Source organism: Helicoverpa armigera, chromosome 27 (assembly GCF_030705265.1).
Source record: "Helicoverpa armigera isolate CAAS_96S chromosome 27, ASM3070526v1, whole genome shotgun sequence".
NCBI lineage: Eukaryota > Metazoa > Arthropoda > Insecta > Lepidoptera > Noctuidae > Helicoverpa > Helicoverpa armigera.
Genome location: NC_087146.1, coordinates 1,606,650 through 1,620,750, shown reverse-complemented (window position 1 = coordinate 1,620,750; position 14,101 = coordinate 1,606,650). Strand labels below are relative to the sequence as shown.

The following is a 14,101-nucleotide window of genomic DNA, read 5'->3' as shown; positions in this document are numbered from 1 at the left end:
AGTTGGTTTGTTACACATTCACAGTAAAAATACCTGATCCATTGGACTGGAATTTTGGTATGGAGAGGAGTCCTAGAATTGGCTATGGGCTAATTTATCTCTAAACGCAAGTAAATCCATTGGAAATATTAGTCTCATCAATTTTCTAAGAAATTTACTGAAACGATTTTGATGAATCCGCATCATAAAATAGTTTATAGAAGGCCTAAAGAATAACGAGGCTAACCGCAAAAATGAAATTTATCCTCGGCCACCAATACTACAATAGGGCTGGCTAGCAATTACACTCAAAGTGAAGGTAACTATGGAATAAAGACTGTAACTGTATGATAGCTACATACGTATTACACTTGTATCTGTCGATAGGTTGAAATTATCTGTGGAGGCTTGTTATTAATATAATATGTTACCTATAATAATGTGATTAGTCCGTAAGCCTTCTCTAAGAATAAATAAAAGTAATAAGCAAGCGAGTAAAACCGCAAATCACAGCTAGTCTGTCATAAGTGAAGGGCAGACAGATTTCGCAGAAAATATTGATAAAGAAAATAATCTATTGTTGTGCGTTAGTGACCGTAACTAGACCTTATTGAAACTTGTCATAGAGGTGACGTGATATGAAAGGAGGGCTCGTTAGAGCTTGTTAATAGAGGTATATTGGAAAATTACTGTGTTATTTTTCATTGATATTAGGGTATTGTAAAGTATTTATTTATTTACCACTCTACCAAGGGGTATCGGGTTGCCCGGGTAACTGGGTTGAGCGTGTCAGATAGGCAGTCGCTCCTTGTAAAGCACTGGTACTCAGCTGCATCCGGTTAGACTGGAAGCAGACTCCAATATAGTTGGGAAAAGGCTCGGATGATGATGATAAAGTATTTATTTAAGATTCATTTGAACGTCATGAAACATTAAGATCACAGGAAAAGTATTGTCAAACTGGTAGAAAACTCTTCGTCGACTGTTCCTTATTAACTTACCGTCAGTTGCAAAAAGCTCCATTAAAGTTAAAGCTTCATTATATCTATTGCTGACTCTTTCTTTGTCAACAAGATAAAAAGTGACAGCAATATATTGAATGCATCTTTAACTTTAATGGAGCTTTGTGCAACTGACAGTTAAAGTCAAATAAATAATAGTCGGTGAAACAAATTAAAAAACTGTAAAAACAAATGTGAGTTACAAGTTTTAAAAAAATATACAGTAAACTGCTGTGGATTCAAAAAAAAAAGTAAAACTATTGAAAAGAAAAAGATCAAAACTATAAAGCATAAATAAAATAATTTAATACTTACACACAAAAATAAATTATGTTCACAAAAAAATCTCAAATACAGTCTAGTTAAACACCATTTTATTTCTAGATTTTACGACCAATAAAATTCAGGTTCATCCACTGGAGAAGCCAAAATATACGTTATTCCTTCAACATTAGAGCTACTTTTAGCTTGATCATAAGGATTATAACCTGGCCCGTATTTCACAACTTTGGACTTAGCAAATACTGTTTCGACCTCTTTCTTTTGTTTTTCATTATTATTTTTAATTGCATTGTCGTTAGTACCAGTATGATGTGTTTTAACTTCAGAATAGATCGAAGATTTTTCTCCTGCATATCTATGATTAAAATCATCATTTTCACTATCACTAAAATTATAGTAATGATCAGTATCTGTGTTATGTCTTTCTACTTTTCTAGTTTCAAAATCAACGGTTTCTAAAAGTGGTGGGCTACGAAATTCTAGTACTTCTTCTTTATTTTCTTTAATAGGTTTACTTGCATTTTTAACGCTTGCCATTTCTATTTCTTCATATTTTTTATTCTTTTCATAGTCTTTTGGTACTCTCTCAGGGAGTGTGAAACTTTCGAATCGCATTCGGCCTATGTCACCGTTTCCTTTATCTACAGCGTAATAATATTTGGTGTCACCTAAGTTTTTTATATATACCTCTTTATTATTTGCCGTGTTGACAACGCTGTCTGCAAACTGTGGATAATAGTCAGCTATGTATCCTTTGCTATAATCTGGATCGGGAGGAACTTCGAAATCAGTATTATCACCATCATTATCAATATTATCATTTTCATCATCGATTTCTTCATTTTCATCAACTGTTTCATCGTTTTTTACACCTACATTAGTAACTTCTTCTACTTTAGAAGGTTCTTCATTCGATTTTGAGCTCTCATTCTTTGGCATTGGGTTGGTATTTGGTCGCTTGATGCCATCGATGTATATCGTTTTATTTTTAGCGACTACATTTATTTTAGGAGTTACTGCAGTAAACTCTAGTGGAGAACTAGTGTTTGCTGATTTTGTCGTATTAGCAGTTATTGTTGCATTTTTACTTTTTACTACAGGTTTTCTTCTCTGCTGTGGTCTAGGCTTATTAGCTGGTACTTTGTTGATTTTCTTAACGGCTGGCTCCTGATTTTTAGGCATCATAGATTGGTAGATATTTTCGTAATTAGCCAAGAAACTACTCATAGCAGGATTATTTTGAAATTGTGGCATTCCGTTAAAATTGAAAGCGGTGGCAAAACCTTCTGGCAGATTTGGAATTAATTTCGTTAAATCATTTGTTTCTGGTTTTGAATTTCTAGCGACTCTGTTTTCTTCTGCAATTCCTTCTTTTTCTATGTTTAGATCTTCTTGTTTTACCTTTGATGCTTTAGAGGGTGTAGAATTTTTGGGTACTATATTATCAGAAGGCACCTTTTCAACATCATTGCCTTCAGATTTTGACTTTTTCTTACGACGCCTCCTGGCTCTAGGATTTTCGACCTTCGTTTCTTCATCAGGAACACTGCCTTCTTCATTTTCCTTATTCTTCCTCTTTTTAGTTCTAGAATGCTGTCTGGTTTCGTTCTCTGTTTGTATTGTTGAAGCGTCCTGTGTGGGACAATCATTGTTGCGTTTGCGCGAACGTTTCTTGGTCTTTCTAGGTAGTTCTGCATCAGTATCTTCTGTATCGTCTGCTTTTTCAATAGGACCATCATTATTATTAGATTCTTCAAGTTTCCTTCTAGATTTTGATCTTCTTCTTTTATGTTTCTTGCGTTTTCCTTCTGTGTTAGGCTCTGTCGCTGTTTCTTGTTTATTTGTACTTGGTATTTGATAATTTTCAACTAATGGAGCTGCGTAGTAACCATTACCGGTATTAGCAGCTACCGGATTAGTAGGATACCCAACCGAATTCGAACCATAACCCCCAGCATTAGGGTTGAAATTCGTTTGCAAAGGCTGGTTCGACAAAAGTTTATTTATTAACATTTGCCGTATGTTAGAAGGAGATAAGTTTGGTGACGGCTGATTTTGAACCATCGCGTTTTGTAAATAAGGTGTAGAATCGCTTGGCAGGTTAGGGTAGCCATTTTGCTGATAAAACGGATATGTTTGGGCCGGAATTACCGGAGATCCGTTGAGTCCGTTGTTAGAGGATACCTGAAATGCAAAGATGATTGATCACTACGTTTGTATTGTGAAAAAAGGTAACAACCATTAATATTGCTTGGAGAATTGGACACTTCATTTTATTTTATTGAATTTGTATGAAAAAGAGATGCTTGAGGCTTAAATATAAATAAAAACAGGGGTACAAATTCGCTGATTATTAATGTATTTTTTTTTAAGATAAGCGTGTTCAAGCAAACGAACAAACTTTTCAGCTTTATTTTCGGGATATTGATTTTAATTAGAGTTCAAAGCTTATCTTAACGAATCTTGAAATGTTGTTACACTTCAAAATACTGGGACCTTAAAATAACTTTATGAATGAATATCGAATTATAAATAAAATAATATTGCTAATTATTGGTAAAACGCGTGTTTCTCAGAAATCGCTGAACCGATTTTGATTTTGGTTGTACCTGTGTGCTAGTGTAGTAGAAACTGCAAAATAGCCAAGAACATGATATGTAAAAAGATTACTTACCAACACTGTATAAAAAAGAAACAAAAATATATTTAAAATCATCTTTCCTACAAATCATTATTCACAACTCATTAAAACAATACATTAACACCACTTTTACTTTAAAAAATAATAAAAAAACTATCACAATTCTTAACAAATCTTAACATTCAAATACGTGCACGTAATATTATATTGCTTTTATATAAAATCGAGTGATAATGTAATCGATTTTAAAATCGATAAGTTTTCTCGATTAGGCACGAATGGTCTGTTATCATTATTTATTCTTGTTATTCTGTGCTAACTAATGTTACAAATTGAAAATCAGTATTATGTCTAAATAGTTATAGCCTAGCCTTATTGTCTCATCTGACAAACCTTTTCCCAACTATGTTGGGATCAGCTTCCAACCTAACCGGATGCAGCTGAGTGCCAGTTTTTTACAAGGAGCGACTGCCTATTTGACCTCCTCAACGCAGTTAGCCAACCCCTTTGTCTAGCTGTAGCTGTACATTTTAGTTGGTATCGAGTATCGACAAATACAGTCGCTTAAAACTCATGGTAGAGGTACAGTCAACTTCAGGTCAGTGGTGACAGTTTTATAGGAAAATCGTACTTATTACTATTGATTTAAGGTGCATGACAGTTACCACTGATGTGCAGTCTACCGTACTGGTCAGTGCATTGACGTCATATTGAGAATAGTGCGTCACACTGAAAATACGTCACACATATTGCCTCACTACCACCACAGTACCACAGTACAATCACCAGTAGATACAGTATATAGCGTCGGATTCATGATGTCATAACCACTGGCCAGTAAACTGAATAATAAAGGAACACACACGCTAGTCATATTAACGACCTCGATGGCGCAATGGTCACCATGCCGGACTGCCGTGCCTGAGGTCCCGGGTTCGAATGCTTGTTGGCCGCGGTCTGGGTGTTATGTATATGTAGTTTGTAGTTGTGTTAGAACCCATTATACAAGTTAATTAATAACTTACCATGGGGCTAACCGACTGAGTGTGAAAAAGTGTCAAGTATATTTATTTATATTATACTGTTACTGTTACAGCCTTTTTATCGTCAAACCGCTGGGCACAGGCCTCCTCTCACACGGAGAAGGATTGAGCATTAATCACCACGCTTTCTCAATGCGGGTTGGTGATTTCAAACTATACATATATAGTCCAGGTTTCCTTAAAATGTTTTCCTTCAACTTTTTATCAGCCATTGGTATCTAAGATATACTTAGAAATTATATACAAACTTAGAAAATTTGCATTGGTACTTACCTGACCTGGATTCGAACCCGCGCCCTCATACTCGAGAGGTTGGTTCTTTGCCCACTAGGCCACCACGACTTAGGAATACACACATTAGTAATATTAGAATACCTAGTCTTTATTGAGTGAACTACAGGCTCATAAAGCTAGACTTGTAATGTCGGATTATCTCAAATCCGCCTGACGGCCTCTGACGTTGCATTTTCACGACTGCTTCTAATACTATTCGGTTTTGCCGGCTTACCGTGCCCTTCATGGGACAGGAATAACCTTTACATTAGAGTCTACAATTTCAGCTAGACAAAGAGAAAATACTAAGCCCATTAAAAAATTACTCAATTACTATGCTTGAAGTCTGAAATCACCAACCCGCGCTGAGCAAGCGTGGTGATTAACGCTCAATCCTTCTCCGTGTGAGAGGAGGAAGCAGCCCAGTCGTGGGAAAAGGCTGTAACAGTAACAACAGTGCTTGAAGTGCCCAGGTAACGGGTTGAGGATGTCAGATAGGCAGTCGCTTATTGTAAAGCACTGGTACTCAGATGAATCCGGTTAGACTGGAAGCCGACCCCAACATAGTTGGGAAAAAGGCTCAGAGGATGGAACTGTGCTTGAATTGATTTGTGCCAGCCAAATCGTTTTATGGGATTTATTTGACATTCTTAAAGTAGCCCGGAGTCTGGAAGTTGGTGATTGATACACCCGTGCATCGGAGAGCACGTTAATGTCGGACCTGCTTGTAATCTCTCCCCGGTCGTGTCGTATAGCTTTTCCCATCGAGCTATAAGAGTGCGCAAATTCCTGGGCGCTATAGGTACTTACTTTGTCTTGCGTGAATATCCTCGGTAGCCAAAAACCGATCGTCTGGATGCCAGTTTCTTAATTAAAAACCAGTTTTAAAAAACATAAAAAAATAATTTTTTTCTCAAAAAAAAAAATCAAACTATTTCTGTACTTAAATAACTCAGCTATAAACTGAGATTAAACTCGTAAAATTCTTTCAAACTGAAGTTCTTAAGCGGCTCTTTCAAATTGCTTTCTTATTTATACTCCGTGCCGACAGTTCTCATGAAAAAATAATCAATTCAGTCTTAGCACTTAGCTCTTTCACGATAAAGTGTGAGACTTAACGCTTTTATGTTTCTTGTATGTTTAATGAGAGCTTTCAGTGTTAAACTGTGGAGATAATTTAGGTGAATTTTATTTATTTATCTAAATACACTAAACGCACATTGTTACATAGTTTATATACAGCTTCCACCCGCGATATCACCCACGTCCCGAGATAACTGTTTCCCGAGTGACGACAAAAACTGTCCTATTACCTTCTCCCGGGTCTAAGTTATCTCTCCTCTTATTCTCAGCATAATTGGCCCAGCCTTTCACGGATATAGGGATTAATTTTTATATATACATAGAATAAAAGAAGCACTCACACGCTCTTCTCACAATGCTCCAGACATACGTGTAGAGATAATTTTTGGCATCAAACATTTTGTTACCGAGGAAAGTTTCATTATATTTTGGAGAACAGGACATCGAATAGCTTATTTAAACAAATAAAATACAAAAATAAATTTCAAAAAACAATTTTTAATTCCAAACCCAACAACAACTTAAACCAACAGCTTTTCCAACTCAACAACAATACTTGTAATCAACTTGATCAGACTGCTCAACAACCCACTGCCATCAGTCAGACCACTCAACAAATTCAACACCAAGTTCAGAATCTGAGACACCAAGCCCAACAACAAGCCTGGCGCTGCTAATACGTTAGATCGGAACAGAGATATCAACACACTGATGTATAAGAATAAGACAGAAGCTAAATCTGTCAACGTCGCATATAAAAGGGGTAAAGTACAGCCGAAGTATGGCAACAGCGCAGGCGTTAAGTTCTGAACAATGTTAGACAAGTTGTTGAGGTTGTTGATCAAGTTGATGAGGAAGGGGATCAACAGACAGGCGAGTTGATTGGCTATGGGTAAGACGGTGGAGATCTCGTCGAATGCTAGGCGGAGAGCGGAGACTGAGTATGCGGGAATCATGGCTTCGCTTTGACCGATCTGAAAGGAGAAAATAACAGATTAATACTGAAAAAATTATGGTAGTTAAATAATTATATTATTACTTTCTCGGTGGTTTACTGGAATCTGTATTATTGTACATATTTTGATCACATGAGATGAAGATATTATAATTGACGAAACGTGGTTTACTTTAGGGAAGATAGGTACAAAAGTTTATAATTCTAAAGTTGTATGCATATCTATCAGGCTACTTCATATTTACCCCTATGAAAAATATATTCTATTTAATCCGAGATATGATAAAGTTTCGATAAACGAAGCCGTGAAAGTGAAACAGCCAATGATATCGATATTAAAAGGTTTCTAAATGACAGCTGGTTGTCAGTTCAATTCACCCCGTTTTCCCGCCCTTACCGAAATTCGGTCAGCAACCCGATCAAGAAAAAACAAACATAAAATCTTCCTATTTTTTGGGGTCGGTTAAAAATATAAAATACTAACCAGCACAGCCAGAGACAGACCAAAGACAAAAACGAAGGGACGCATTTTGTACGTCAAACCTTATTCTATATTATATTAAGTTTGTCTATTGATTTCAGTATTTTGTCTTTATAAATACACCTGTTATCATATAGTAAGGAATGTGCAATATTCTTTCAAAAGCTGTTAAGTAATTAATTTGTTTGCTTTCGATTACATAAATTGTAGTTATAACATAGTTTCTTATCACGCCTGTGTGTGTAAAGGGGGAATGGGACCCAAAAAATATCTTGTAATGGAAAATTCAGTATATATGCTGATCTCATGATCAGGCTGCGAAGCCAACTTTCTATTTTTGACTCACTCCTCTAGGATGTGGTTTTATAGTCTTTGTCTAGGATAGACAAAATAATAAAATACTCACCTTCTACTTTATTTTTCATTTTTGAACTTGTAATTTAAACCAAAATAAAATTGTTAATTTCATCCGAAGGTTTGCCTTGCATTATAAAACAACGAGCAACAAATGTAAGTATGAATTAGCTTGATTTTGCAGCCAATTTTTATCCCTCTACTGACGATAAGCTATTACAAAAGTCCAAATTTTAATTGTGAAATACGCAACAACATTTAAAAGGTGAAGCTCTTGTTAATACTGCAGTTTATAAGAATGCTCACGAATCAAAACTGCATGCATTGAACAGGTGTAAGTACAAAATATTCTTAGTAAGGTGAAAAACATGTTTTTGCAGTTACTGAGTTTTTGAATACTATACAAGTTTAAGGTCATTTAAAACCGCTATATAATGCAATTTATATTGTTATCGTTATTTAATAACACATGTTATGTAATTGTTTTTTTGGAAAAAGCTAAGACGGTAATTATACCTACATATAAAAGTCGAATTTGAAACTCAACGGCATATGTATATCGTGTAGTTTGCAATATTTTTGATTAAACGAAACAACTTGTTTTAGTAATTTTTATGTGCATATTATGTAATTCTACAGAATGGCAATTGTTATTCAATAAATAAATGATGATTATGATGATGAATAGCTCTTTAGTTTTATTATTCTCATCATAATTAGCTTTATATTAGTCTCCCCTAATATATGTAATAATCATTATTGGATTCTCAATTACTTACAGTTACTGTTTTATATATACCTACATATAAATGGTTGACCGCGCCCTACCTTGAAGGAATGAAATGGATTTGTCGGTAAAATGACGTATCATCAAAAACGTATTTATTTACTTGATAGCTGTTATTATCATCAAGTTACATTTCTATTTCATGACTAAGCAAAACTTTGAAAACGCCCATATTGCAAATTGAAATGTTGGAAATTAGTGTATTTACTTAAAAGTATTATATTTCTGAAAAAAAAACTTTCATCATATGCTAGCCTAGGATGCAGCTGAGTACCAGTGTTACAAGGAGCGACTGCCTATCTGACCTCCTCAACCCAGTTACCCGGGCAACCCAATACCCCTTGGTAAGACTGGTTGTCAGACTACCCCTAAAAACTACCTAAGATGTTCAAATGACAGCCGAAACCTACAGATTATCGTGCTTTCCGAAACATTTTAGCCTTATCTATATGACATAAATAATACGTACCTATATCTATCTATGTATGCAGAAATAGTAAACTAAGCAATTGTTACGCAAAATTCCTCGATTATATAATGTAGTAACATCCATATGAAATTACTAAAAGATAATAATTATTACAGCTATCGTTTGTACACAGTAAAATTAAGTAATGTTTAAGTATATAAAAGTATTTTTTACTTGAAAACAAACATTGTAAATATATTTTTAGGGGAGGTGAAACATTTTGTGTTCAATCATGTCTAAGTTTTCTTTAATCTTAATTTGTGTGGCCGCTGTATTTGTTACGGTAAGGAAAATATTCAAAAAGTTATATAACTATCTATTTTACTTGATATCCCATGCATATAATGAAAAAAGTCAGTATCATCACATATCTTTGCCGCTTCGAAGTTAGCTACTAACTTTACGATAGTCAAATGTATACCTAAACAAAACACTAATGAGAACGTGCGAAGTGTGAAATGACCGACATAACAGCGGCAAAGTTATATGACAAGAGCGTGTTTTCTATTACACCAAATGAAAACCTAGAGAAAAACAATAAATAAATTGTATTAATTAATGTTTTTCCTCCTTTTTCAGCAACCAGTATCAGCCACAAGCGTCCAGCTACCAGCCGTCTACCCATTAGTCAACATCTTACTACCTCTTCTAAACAACGTATACAACCTCCTACTATCTCTCCTCTCAATCTTCGACACTCTTCCCGCTAACATCAGCTGCATGATACCTGTAGACCTTGGAGCTTTAGAAACTTCTTTACTCAAACTATATTCTCAAGCCTTAGCTATAGTGAATTTCTTACGTTCTTTGCCTGAGTACGCGGTTGGAGCGAATCCTAACACGCCGCCCGCGAATGTTGTCAACCTACAAGGATTGCTTACAACACTCATTTCGTCAGTGACAGATTTGACAGATGACGTTTTGACAGGTATCGGTGGTAGTCTGTTGCCTGGGTTGTTGAAGTTGGTTGTGATGGTTGTTGAGGCGTTGTTGAGTTTGTTGCTGTAAGTTGTTGTGTGTAATAAAGGGTGTTGTTGAGTGATTTTTTGGTGTTTTATTTTTTATAATTTTTGTATGAAATTATCTGCACTATATTTTTATATACACTATATAATTGTAAATAATCGTTGTAAGTGTAAATGCTGCTATCCTTAATATTTATTAAGGTAAAAAAAATATTAATTAGGGTGGGTTGCACCATTTGACTTTAACGATAACCGAACCATAACTATTACCGGCAATTGTTCAAATCGGCAACTGAAAATGGTTCAATTATCGTTATAGCTTAATAGTGCAACCCACCCTAAGTGTTTTTCAGTATAAAAGTACTGAAGCTACCATTCGTCAATAACCATTTATAATCATTACTTTCCTTGTTTCTTGTATAACTTCTTCTTTCAATGCGAATACATGGTCACCCATCCACTTACCATCCTCACCAGCCTTGCTTACCCTCACATGACCTCTTATATCATTGAAAAGACCTTTTACCCGCTATATATATATATAAATATTTTAAATTCCCACGTTAGCACAGGCAGGGGACTGAAAGACTGAAATATCTGTGACGTCATAGCCTATAAATGGCGGTGCAAAATGTGACAGTGTTAAATGAACCTAAAACTCTTCGTATCTAGACACACGGCAGTGTGTCCGCCAAGTTCGAGTAAAAAAAGCGACACACCGGCCGTGGGTTATATTACACGAACCATTTCGGGCCAAATTCGACCCCCCTATAACTCAAAACCTATTTTATTTACGAACATCAAATTTCTAGTATCTGTTGAGACCCCCTCACTTATCTAAAATACAAAATTTCATTAATATACCTATTGTAGGACTTGAGATATTGACGTCAGAAAATCGCTATTTTTACTATACACTCACTGACTGACTGACTGACTGACTCACTCATCAAAAACCTAGACCACTTCCAATGGTCGTATTGACTTGAAATTTGGCATGGAGGTAGATCTTTATGTCAAGGTAAAGGGAAAAATCTGAAAATGGCCAAGTGTGAGTCGGTTTCAAAATAATGAAGGTGTAAATTTATACCCGGTGTAAATTTATACCCCTAAGGAACTAAAACGAACTAATTTATATAATAAATCTTCGAATGATCGTACCGATCTGAAATTCGTTACAAAGGTTTGTATTTAGTAAAGTTCAAAGTAAAGTAAAAATCTGAAAACGGTCAAGTGTGAGTCACTTTCGAAAATAACGAATGTGTAACTTTGATCCACGAACATAATATAATGATAACATGTCGTGTCAGTTGGTAAATCTAGTCCATTTAGTTAATCTAGTTCATTTCTTTGTAAGAAGCATAGTGCATATTCAAAAATCTGAAAGATAGTATAAATGAGACATTTCCTTAACTAATATATCATAAGAAAAAAATAAAATAAACAACCTCACAAAAATAAATGAAATCCCACCCAAAACAAAAATGTGAAAGACTGCCAAGTTCGATAATATGGGAATGCTTCGCCTATAAAAGAAGTGAGATCTGAATAAGTACCAAGTTCCATACACATACCTCAGTTAAAAATAGTTACTTTTTAATGACGTAACTTGGCAAGTTTTAATAGAAAATTAAATACTTGATTCATTGCGTTTAGTAGGTTTATATCAAGGTGTGTGAAAACTTGCCAAGTAACATCATTAAAAAGTAACTATTTTTAACTGAGGTATGTGTATGGAACTTGGTACTTATTCAGATCTCACTTCTTTTATAGGCGAAGCATTCCCATATTATCGAACTTGGCAGTCTTTCACATTTTTGTTTTGGGTGGTTATTATGTAATTAGACTGAAAAGGTACGGGTCGTTAGGTATTTAAGTACGTTTTCAGGCAAAAATATATAGAAAAATAGATATATCGACTTGATTATGAAACTGTCACAAAAAATTGAAACTCGCCTCTGTAAAATTGTGACAGGCTTTTTATTAAATATTTTTTCCTGTTTTTTTTTTTTGTTTTGGAAAAGATATACGCAAAGATATTCGGCTCTCAAAAACTGTAGAAATAAACCATCTAGATGCAAGTAAAAGCTCTTTCCAAATGAAAGATTTTTAAAAGTGGTTCAGTAGTTTCGTTTCCTCTTTATGATATTAACAAAGAAGTATTATGATTAGTAGTTAAGCAAGTAAAGGTCAATTCAATTCTCTTCAATGTATTTATTTGTGAGCATAGATATGCAGAAAGGTCTTAGAATTAAACATGTCAGAGCTCTATGTTCTACCAAATGGAATTGGTGTACAAATAATTTTGATCCTATTAAGTTTATACACTAATTTATTAAGAGCAAAATATCATGTAAAAATCATAGTGTTTCTATTTTATCATTTAGAAATATCTCAACTGAGGTAATATGCCTTATCTATTAGAAATGAACTTAATCTACGTTCAAAAATACGGATATTCTGTTCAGTTCTGATACTTTTTGGTAGGTACAAAAGTTTTCTTTATTTTACTTGTTCAAGAATAAAAAACTTAACTGAAAATAAAGTGGAACTCTCTAAAAATATGCTATCTACAAATTAGCGTGTGCAAAAAATCTCCTATACATCAGAACTTTCTAGAACAAAAACCAACGTCTCAACTTACCCTCTAAGCATTAATAGCCGTTTCCAATATTCAATCTACCAAATCTACCAAAGATAAACCTTTGACAGTAGCCCCATACAAGTAACATCAAATTCCTATCTCTAGTACTTAAAACAATAGATGGATCGATTATTGGGAACGACATTAAGGTAACAACATACGTTATCACTCATACATACACTCACTCATATAGATGCTGACGTCAGGTATATTTTTGAGCTGCCATTACTGATAAATAAGGGTGGGTTCATAGTGCTTGAGTTTTTAGTGCGATTTTGCGTCTAAAAATTGCATTACCACCAGCGTCCCGTAACAACTACTGTCCATAACGGGAAGAGTGTAGCTTTCCAACAATGAAAGTATTTTTCAGATCGGTTTTGTAGTTTCGGAGCCTTTAGGAAAACAAAGAAAAAAGGAAATATTATCATTCTACATTTACTGCTTATCTGACTGACCCATTACGGGGTGCATATATTTAGACCAGTTGCTACGCTTTTAAGATTTACTACCGAGAAAATATTACAAACAGCTGAAAGTAATGAGTTATATTCTGAGGCATGCAATTATGTCAATTGTCTATAAACAAACAAATTATGGAAGTTGAATAAAGAAGTTTTCCTCATCTGACTTGTCTCACGCAGTCTTCTTGTACCTTTATGCCTTAGAAAACTCATAATAATATTTATGTGATATTTGATTTCACAATGGACTTCAAAAAAATAACCTACTTAGTGTAAATAATGATAAACCTTACTCGAAGGTTCGATCTTTGGTAACCCTGATCCGAAATCCACTAGAATAGCATGTCCATTGCATGAAAAGTAATCTGAAGAATTTTTTAATTAACCAACTGAAAAATATGGCAATGGGCCTACAAAGCACCCTCAAACTGCCTCAAAATCCATCCCGTCTACCTACATATATCCTACTAATATTATAATCCTACTTAATATTATAAATGTCAAAGTTTGTGTAAATGTATGGATCTATGTTTGTTATTCTTTCACGCAAAAACGGCTATAACGTTCACGTAAAAGCGGTATATAGATAGGTGATATCCTGGATTAACGCTACTTTTTATCGACACACCACGCGGGCGAAGCCGCTGGCGGAAGCTAGTTCTAAAATAATTCCAACTTGACCA

At 34.7% G+C, this 14,101-nt stretch overlaps 1 protein-coding gene across 1 annotated transcript; it reads left to right on the top strand.

Moving 5' to 3' along the window:
• Positions 1-9,580: 9,580 nt before the first annotated feature.
• LOC110379921 (uncharacterized) lies at positions 9,581-10,356 on the top strand. The gene is made up of 2 exons (XM_021339746.3): positions 9,581-9,631; positions 9,928-10,356. Exons 1-2 carry the CDS (start codon positions 9,581-9,583, stop codon positions 10,354-10,356), a joined length of 480 nt encoding a protein of 159 aa, XP_021195421.1.
• The last annotated feature ends 3,745 nt before the right edge of the window (positions 10,357-14,101 follow it).